Source organism: Bidens hawaiensis, unplaced genomic scaffold, assembly GCF_021521415.1.
Source record: "Bidens hawaiensis isolate Kalapana, Puna unplaced genomic scaffold, B.hawaiensis_p1.1 tig00024623_1, whole genome shotgun sequence".
NCBI lineage: Eukaryota > Viridiplantae > Streptophyta > Magnoliopsida > Asterales > Asteraceae > Bidens > Bidens hawaiensis.
Genome location: NW_027493888.1, coordinates 274,754 through 284,663, shown reverse-complemented (window position 1 = coordinate 284,663; position 9,910 = coordinate 274,754). Strand labels below are relative to the sequence as shown.

General features: G+C 36.1%; 1 protein-coding gene and 1 pseudogene across 1 annotated transcript; one reads left to right on the top strand and one right to left on the bottom strand.

Annotated features, from left to right (window-relative positions):
- The first annotated feature begins 5,653 nt into the window (after window positions 1–5,653).
- On the top strand, window positions 5,654–7,037 carry LOC143569605 (pentatricopeptide repeat-containing protein At2g15690, mitochondrial pseudogene; annotated as a pseudogene).
- A 116-nt stretch (window positions 7,038–7,153) lies between these two features.
- Window positions 7,154–9,802, bottom strand: LOC143569629 (mitochondrial carrier protein CoAc2-like). Its single transcript, XM_077055499.1, has 7 exons — window positions 9,747–9,802; window positions 8,527–8,609; window positions 8,216–8,423; window positions 8,007–8,133; window positions 7,754–7,938; window positions 7,542–7,664; window positions 7,154–7,449 (listed from the first exon to the last, which is right to left on the bottom strand). The coding sequence occupies exons 3-7, from the start codon at window positions 8,369–8,371 to the stop codon at window positions 7,333–7,335; spliced, it is 708 nt and encodes a 235-aa protein (XP_076911614.1). The 5' UTR covers window positions 8,372–8,423; window positions 8,527–8,609; window positions 9,747–9,802; the 3' UTR covers window positions 7,154–7,332.
- Between the last annotated feature and the right edge of the window lie 108 nt (window positions 9,803–9,910).

Below are 9,910 nucleotides of genomic sequence, written 5' to 3'. Positions count from 1 at the left end.
TAGAGTATTGGGTAAGGGTTCAAACCTCACTATCACCAATTTATACGGGAGATATGAGGGATGACCCTGGCTTGCCAGGGTTCGAGTCCTGATCTCACCCGGTTTTAGCGGCTCCTCGTTGTCGTGCCATTTGGTGTGCGTGAGGGTCGGGTTTTATCCGGTGAATCCCTTAATAGGTGGACCGCTAGGGGCTCCGTCCGTCCGGACTAGTGGCCGGCTCGGGCTACCTTTAGCCAATGGGGGCCGTGTACGGAGTACCGGTGTTTGTAACATCCCCAAAATTTTGATCCTAATTTGATAACTTAGGAAAGTTGAGGGATCAAAAATAATAACAAGACAAGTCATGAGAAAATATTAAATAAGGAAATGTAAGAAAAATAAGGAAATAAAAATATATCCTAAATTAAGTTTACTTACATAAAAGAAATTTCATCCCACATTGGAAGATGTAAGAAAGTGGAAGCATTCCACTAAGGTATAAATAAGGAAGATGGAATCCATCCGACATGGAAAGTGGTAAAGAAATAAAAGCTCTTTATAAGGAAGAGATTTTCAATAGTAATATTATTTTATGAATATTATGCACCAAGTGGTCCTAGCGGAGGGTGCGTAGCACCCGACGCGCACGGGCTCGGGCTCGGTCGAGGTCGACGGCAACGGGCGCTTTGATGGCGCACTTCGCACGCTCGCATCGCCGCAAGCCGCTTAAGAACCGCCTTAGTATTTTTTTGACAACGAGAATTAGACCAGAAGTGGCAAGCTACAAAAGATGAGGGACTGAAAATAAAAAATAATATATATGACCCATCGCGCTACGCGATGAGTCCAAAGAGACGGCCATCGCGATACGCGATGGTTCGTGATGAGTCATCAACACGTGTCGCACTCCGGCGACACATGGCAACACACCATGACACGTGGCAGAACGTGGCAGACGGTGTCAGGCCACGTGGCATAACCTCAGAAAGCTAGGCATCGCGATACGCGATGAAGGAAGAAAGGAGCTCACGGCATTTCCCACACACACATTTCCACTCTCTCTCCAAAATTTATACTCTCTATACCTCGGTTTGCGTGCCGAACACCGTTTTGCGTGCCACCGACCCGACAAATAACATCTCGAAATACGTGCCAAATACCTGGTGTTTCCTCGAAGTTCGTGCCACCCGAAAGTAACCCGACATTTCGTTTCGAAGTACGTGCACGACCCGACGTCCTAACATTGCCTCGATTTGTGTGTCAAAGGAAGGTGGATCGAGAACGCCTCGAGAAACGTGCAGATAGAGTAGAAGTGCTGTACATATAAACTTAGGAAATCTAACTCCGAATACCCGTGCGAGGTAAGGGGTTCTTCCTAAGTTATTATTATATTATTATAAATGGCTTAGACCATAGTCGAGGGTATAGCCCAAACCTTGATTACAATTAAGAATAATATAACTTTTCTTGAGCAAATGTCATAGTCAAAATAGTATTTCTTTATGACTAAGAAATATAATACAAGAAGTTATAATTATAAAAAAAAAAGTTTCTTCTTGAAGAAGAAACTCAGTATAGATGTTTCTTCCTGAAGAAGAAACGTAACATATAAATGGTAAATAAAGAAAGGGGCTAAAGGTCCAAATGTTTTGAATAAACAAATGCTTTTTATCAAGGTTAAAGCTATACGAAATAGACTAAAGGTCAAAAGCTAGATCGTTGATCTAGTTATTTATACAAAAATGTTATTCTCGTACTATATGTCCGAGGTAACAAAACAAGAAGCAGAAATCAGAAAACAGGAATCAGTATCAGAAACTGATTATAAACAGAAAAGGTGAATACGCCCCAAACATTTTATAAGTCTGAATGTTTGCATAGGATGTACGAATCCTTAAAAACTTTGTGTACAATAATAAGAAACGGACACTCTGATTAAGAGTATACATGTGTCTGGATCCAAACATACATGGTGACTCGGCATTTCCCCGAGGCCATGCATATCATCAACATGCATCTGAAGGTCTACGGGACTGTTCAGAGAAATGATATTGTGTATATAATTAATTGTACAAGGTACTTAGGGTAATTTGATCCCAATTTAGTTGGGTGCCTAATGAGTAGTCACAAAGGTATTATTGTTAGTTTCACAAAGGTATTGAAAAAGAGATTTTAGAGTCGGCGTTATTCACCAGCTTTGTGCTGACGTATTTTTCCCCCTTGTTACAGGGAAACAAGAAAGGTTATACTATACAAGCAAAGAGGAATAGAAGATTGGAGTTATAGTCATTAGATGCTATCTGATGGCTCAGATATTTTATTTCAAAATATTATAAAAGATTTATGTTTTCGAAAGAAATGTATTTGAAACATTGAACGGGTATTTAAACCCGAGAGTTTAATAAGTTTTCAAAGTAATAATATTTTATTAAAGACTTCTACTGAAATAAAACCCGCAACCCTGATTTATTTACAAAACATGTATCAACTTGTGGTCACACGCCTAGGCCCTAAAGTGGGGTGTGACAACTTAGTTGGTCGTTCAATATATATATATATATAAAGAGAACCCTCTGCAAATTGAGAACTTTGAGAACTATTTTGGACCACTAAAAACACCTTTAAAAAAATATTTTAAAAAAATCATAAAACAAAAAATAATTAAAATTTTAAAAAAGTAAAAAAAAACCAAAATTCTTATATTTCATTCCGGTTTCATTAAAAAAATACAAAAAAAAACAAAAAAAAACGTCGTATTATACACATATGTATAATTTTATATAATCTTTAGTTACGTAATATACACATATGTACAGTATCATTTATCTTAAATTATACACATGTGTAAAAAAAACATGTAAATATACATATATGTATATATTATACATATGTGTATATAATTTAGCTAAACCGAGTTTTTTTTATGAAACCGGGATGATAAAATAAGAATTTTGGTTTTTATACTTTTTGTGTTTTTTTTGTTATTTTATAATTTTTTTTATTTTTAAGTTTTTTTTTTGTTCAAAATGGTTCTCATAGTTATATATATATATATTCTAGTAAGTTTTCAGATACTGATACTAACGTGGCATCATCCAATCCCACCTATACATCTCCGAAACCCCTTGTTCCAAACGATAATAATAATAATAATAATAATAATAATAATAATAATAATAATAATAATAAAACCCCCTGGTAAAAACAAAAAAGACGACGCTAACATTAACAGCCAAATGCCAACAGGCGACTCAGACTGGGTGTGGGCCGAAATCAAAGCCAGCTACTTATACTCTCACACTCTAGTTTAGATCGTTCATTATTTAGGAAACAAGCTTTGTTCTTCCACCTTGTTATCTACGCTGCTTTATGATTTGTTTCTATAAAGGCTTCCTTGCTTGCCAGGTTAGTATTCGGTTTGGTTATTAGCATAAACCGAAAGTCAAACGGTTTATCTATTTATTAATTGATGATTGGTTTTTGGGTAATTGGTTAGGTTTATAATTTATTCGGTTGATTGTCGGAATTCGGTTGGGCAGTTTTTTTAGGTTTCAAGTGTTCAAGACTAATAATTAGTGGTGCAAATGAGCCGTGTTGTTCGCAAGCTGCTCGAGATCGGCTCGTTAAAATGAGCTGAATTGAGCCCGAGCCCGAGATCGAGTCTAAAAATAAGCTCCTTTAATAAACGAGCCCGAGCCCGAGCGTCACTTATCGAGCTCGAGCCGGCTCGCGAGCCTAAACAAGCCTGCCATTTATATAATTTTTTTATAATATATATTTAATAATTGCTAAAAATAAATAAAAATAACTAAATAATATATATATTATTTTATACATAAAATTATAATAGAAAAAAATATATAAGGTAATTATAATTATATAAAAAATAATTGATAAATAGTAAACGAGCCGAGCTCGAGCTTCAAAATCCATTCACGAGCCGAGCTCAAGCTTTTAAAATAGAGCTCGATACAATTGGCTCGGCTTGGCTCTTTTGCACCCCTAGTAATAAATGGCCCTTCTATAATTTATGTTTTTTCCAAAACTGAAGGTTCAAGTTCAATAACATTTTATTAGATTGTTTAATGTTTAATAAACTTGTTCAAATATTTTGGCATTTTTCAGTGTATCTTATCTGCCATTTGCAGCCCGATTGACTAATAAGTATTAACAGTTAAAAAAAACTATATATATATAAGTTTTTTTTAAATCATGCATTTATAGAGACCATGCCCTAGACGGAGCCGTATGGGGTTAAGACGGCCAGAATAACCAAAACCAAGCTTGGGCTAAAATTTTGCTTAGAATTATATGAAATGAAGGAAAAGCTAGAAATATATGAAAATATGAATTGTTCGGTTAGTTTCGGTTAAGTTAACCACTGGTAAAGACTAACTGATAAGGCGATAACCACTTTCGGTTCGGTTTTGTCGTTTTCCAGTTCAGTTTCGTTTAATGGTTTAGTTATTGCTCGCCTCAGTTGAAAATTATGATTATTCTTGCAATTGCTTCACAATTTTTAAGTTTGTTGAAATTAGTGAAAAAAAATATTTAAAAGTTGTTATTTTTTATATGCAATAATGAATTTAGATGCATATCCTGGAATGAAGAAGCATTGTGGCTAGAGAATATAGTTAATTCTTTATAACTTTTGTTGTGAATAAAGTTCATTCTTTTCATGGAGCTTTAACAGTGTTGTGCTATTGCAGTATTCTTTACAAAGTTTAAAAGTGAGATTTTTGTGATGATTTTGACTCGTTTACTTATGGAACGTGTTAATTACGTTCCTGTTCTATATTGAACGGGTCTAACGTGTAAACTAAAGAGATTAACTAACAAGGAAACGGGTCAAACAGGTCAAAAGGTGATTTGTGTGAAGATCTCCACGCTGAATGAAGACTAAGAAGGGGGCGATGGAAGAGCGATAGACAAGCGACATCCACCCCTTGCTGGGACGATCTCTACACGAAGAGGAAGGTTGGCGGTGAACGATGTCCACGCCCTTCGGTCTTACTACATAAGTTCAACATGACCTACAAAACTATATGTCGAGTTTATAGATACTCCGTATTCATGAACAGACAGTCAAAATTTTCTTGGATTCGTCCTTGTTTGCGTATTTTAAATGTTTTTTTGATAAAAGAAGTTGATTAAAACTCTACTTTGTCAAAAAGAAATATTTAATTTAGATGTATATTAACGAGTGTCTTGCACTTAAAAAGTGTTAATTCAAAATATAAAAATAATAAAGATTCATCACTTGTGGCCATGTGGTAGGAAGGTTTAGGTTCTTGTTTAAAACCAAAGTTCGATGCTAACTTGTTTCAATGTTGATGGATTATGACAATAACAATGAAGAATTTAAGTTAAGCCTTGTGAGGTTGTCAATTTGAATCCCGAGCCCACCCGGGTTTTCGTCTCACCGTGTGTTACTCCAGAGAGTCCTACTCTTTTGACAGCATAACAATTGTCAAGTAGCAGCTAGCTAGCGATATTGTTTCCCTGATAAACACAACTTATCGTGTCCTAAACACAAAAAAATTGTTATTCTAACAAAATAATAATAATAATAATAAAAAGAAACGACGTCGTAGCTGAAGATATTTCATCATCTTTTTATCATCAGCTAATTAACCATTGTTGAGTTGTAAGTTCAAGTTCAAGTTCTCCTCCAATGGAGTCATCATCTCTTTCTTCTATCCAATTCAAATTCCACATTCCAAATAAACCCAAACCCATATTCCAATCATACAAATTAAACCCATTTCCCATATTCCTCTGCTCTGCATCACGTAATAACGCCACCACACGCACCGTCTATCGCCGCCGTATTAAAGACAACATAAACCCAAAGCCCAGAACCCCATCTCCACCACAAGACATAGAACTAATAACCTTATGCAAAAACGGCTCAATTAACCAAACAATTGAGTTCATGTCTCAAGGCGTGCCTGCAGGCTACGACGTGTTCGAGATTGTTTTGGATTCGTGTGAAGAAATTGAACTAGGGAAGAAGATTCAGCAGCTTCTGATTCGGTCTCCGTTCTATGGTAATGTGAATTTGAACTCTAAGATGGTGAATATGTATGTAAAATGCAAGAGTATGAGGGATGCACGCCGGGTGTTCGACAGAATGCGTGAACGAAATGATATAGCGTTATGGCATGTGATGATTAAAGGGTATGTAGATAATTGTGAAGCGGGTGCGGGTTTGTTGTTATTTAACCAAATGAAAGAGCTTGGATTGGTTCCGAATGGGGAAACTTTTAGATTGGTTTTATCGGCTTGTGCTGATTCGGTTCAAGAATGTTTAAAACAGTTTAAATCGATGAAGAACGAGTACGATATAAATCCAGGAATCGAACATTATATATGGCTGATTGATGTTTTGGGGAAAGCCGGGCATTTGAATGAAGCTATGGAGTTTATTGAAGATATGCCATTTGAACCGACGTATGAAATATGGGAATCGTTGATGAGTTATGCTCGAATCCATGGTGATATCGAGCTTGAAGATCGTGTTGAAGCGTTTTTGGTTCCGTCAATGGTGACACTCGATAAGTTTTCGTTACCAAAAGGGAATCAATCTTTGGTTAATATGCTTGAATGGAAGAATAAGGTGAATGAGTATAGAATTCATGATTTGTACAAGGGAGGTGCATATGATGAGAAACTAAAAGGGTTAAATGGTCAAATGAGGGATTACGGCTATGTCCCCGACACGCGATATGTGCTTCATGACATTGATCAAGAAGCTAAAGAGCAAGCATTGATGTACCATAGTGAGCGGTTAGCAATTGCGTATGGGTTGATTAGTACGCCTGCAAGAACGACGCTTAGGATCATCAAGAATCTTAGGATATGCGGTGATTGTCATAACGCGATCAAGATTATGTCCAAGATTGTTGGGAGGGAGCTCATCGTAAGGGATAACAAGCGGTTTCATCATTTTAAGGATGGCAAATGTTCTTGTGGAGATTATTGGTAAAGGTAAATCTTTATTTGTATAAAAAGATAACCATTCTTGATCTAATTGTATAAATGATTAGAAAATAACTATGGTAACTATTAAAGTACATGAGTTTATGAATGAATGTTACATACAAATCTTATTGTTATGTACAATGTTTGTATCTTGACAAGTAACATATACCTTGCTACATTATTCTTTATCCTAGCAATTATGGTAAGGTATATACCTATATCTGTACACATTATACACTACCATAAGACCTAGGCTCGGGTTACACAAGACTCGGATGTACAAATGTTAATGGCCTCAACTCAATACTACCAAAAAACAATATTATGTTGAGAGGTTAAAGAGGCAGACTGTGAAAGCAAGGTTCATGTCTAACTCTCACGTTTCTTCGTGGCGTCTTCAGTAATGGCTTTTTCTCGCGGTGGGACCCGCAAGTATGCTTTCATAATATCATAGACGGTAAATCCAATTGCAACCGACGGTACAACCTTAAATTCAACATTACATGTCATATTAGAAGGCAGTTTTGACTAGTTTACTTGTGAACGGGTTGTCAGGGTTCCAGTTCAGATTAACTCACCTTTAAATAGTTGATACTAAGTCCTGAAAATAGATGCTTCCACCCTTCTTTTTGGACAATCGTATAAAGAGTTCCGATTGTTCCTTTTAACTCTAAGTTGTTTGAAGCACGCAACCGCTGAACCTTAGATAGTCAAAGAACATGAATCTTGAAACTTAAAGTATACACACACACACATGTAAATAAATAGAATCAAAAACTTGAAACGTTACCTGCATTTGCCTTCGCACGACATCCAAAGGGTACGTGAAAGTTTGACCGAGTAAACCAGCAACGGATCCACAAGCAAGTTTGACTGCTATGTGCTTTCTGTAATCATCAGGAACACGGCTTTTCATTTCCTCATAGAAGTAAAACTTCAAACCAGCATAAGGAAAGATCCCATAGAGTGATGGAGCTAACATAAACATCCGAAATTTTAATTAAAAAAAATAAATCGATTTTGCATCGTATATGAATTCATACCTACACCACGGTAAAGGCCTCTCATCCCAGCCTCTTTATAAGTCCTTGCAAAACAATCCCTAATTCCTCCAAATGCATGTTCACTACCCATCGCTCCTTTCACGTTCAATTTGGGAGCATCCACAACCTTTTTAGAGGTGGCAATATTAGACGAGAAAAATGTTTAAATTTAGTTGTCAAATAATAATAATAAATTACTAATAGTATACCTGGTAAGCCAATTTGGTTCTAACTAAATCAAGCGGATAGGTAAAAAGCACAGCGGTTCCTCCAGATAATGAGCCTGCTAACAGATCAATAACAGGACCGTCTCCCATGCCAGGAAAGTTGCAGCTAATGTGTCTTCTATATTGTTCATATGCCATATAATGTAATGCTGCATAAGGAACGATTCTGGCAACACTAGCTCCATTTCCTCTAGTATTTGTTACATCCACGTGTCAGAAACTCAGAAAGATACTAGCTTGAAAAGGGAAAGATTTCATAGCAGAGAAAAAGTGACAAAGTTTTGGTCTTTAACCTGTAAAACCCTAGAAGCCCTTCTGTCTTTGTAATCCTTCTAAAAGATGCTAATATACCTAGATTATGGAATTCACTTCTAGTCTGCAATGTAACATATACAGAAACACAAAGGTTACTTGCTAAAATTCAATATATCATATATCCTCCATAATTTATCAGGGACAAACATTAATAACGAGGATATAAACCTCGCCATAATTGTCTAATAAATGCTTTAGAGCCCTAAAGCATTTTCTTCTACAACATATTTTGGGGATTTTGGTCAAAAACTAATGAAAAACATCAATGTGCAAGCAAAACTCATTGTCACGTCGACATTTTTGTGACAACAGGTGAACCTAAATATTCATGTCTTAATAGAAAGAAGTAGCCTAGATTCTTATTCTGCCTCTAAAGTTAACGATTCGGTAATGGTTTTCAAAAGTTAACTGGTTTTGGTTACTATGTTTATTACTTATTGCACTTTCCCTACCTAAAAGAGACTAAAAGAGGGAAATGATGTAACCCAATGAAACCTAATTTTGAATACGAACGTCCAATTTGTTCAGACGAAGGTAGAACTAGCATAACATGCCAAACACGAAACGATTACTAGTTGTGCTAGACACGAACACGACACGCCACTAACTGTGTCATTTTTTTCCAAACACGAACTTGTTCAAAAACAAACTACACGACATGGCCTGTTTAGGGACACAATAACAGTATCACATATGCAGGGAAACATAAGTTGCCAAAAGTTCACAAAAGTCTTAACTAATACATAATCCGTAACAGATCTGGATCAAAAATCCAAGTACCGGACGCGTAAGGCATATGCAGTATATTTTATTTTTTAAAATAAAAATATAAACAAGTTAAGACACACGAATTTAACCGTGTCTTAAACCTGTTAAGCTCAAACCGAAGCGTGTTTAACTTTAACTCCATGTCGTGTTAGCAAATTCGGTGTCGGAAATTTTAGTTCCTATGCATCACATTGTCAAAATCATGAATCAAACACAACAAATCACCATCAATTTGACTTATATCCTTCGTCAATGACTCTAACAAGTCAATCTAACAACACATTTCGTCTAAATAAAAACCTACGGAATTCGATAATATATCATCAATTAATTAGCATCATGACCTAATGACGATCCGCATATAATAACCGTAATGAATGAGAATAATATTAATATAAATATTAATTAATGAATTAATGAATTAATAAACCTGAAAGAGGATTTTGAGACGTTCGAGCGGAGCAACAATCGTTTTGGCAACTCCACCGGCGATCAATTCCTTTGCGAATAACGGAATACCACCGACTCCTTCACGTTGTTGTGTCATGGCGTAACGGTACGGCCTTTCTCTCTCTAGAATCTAGAGAGAGAGAG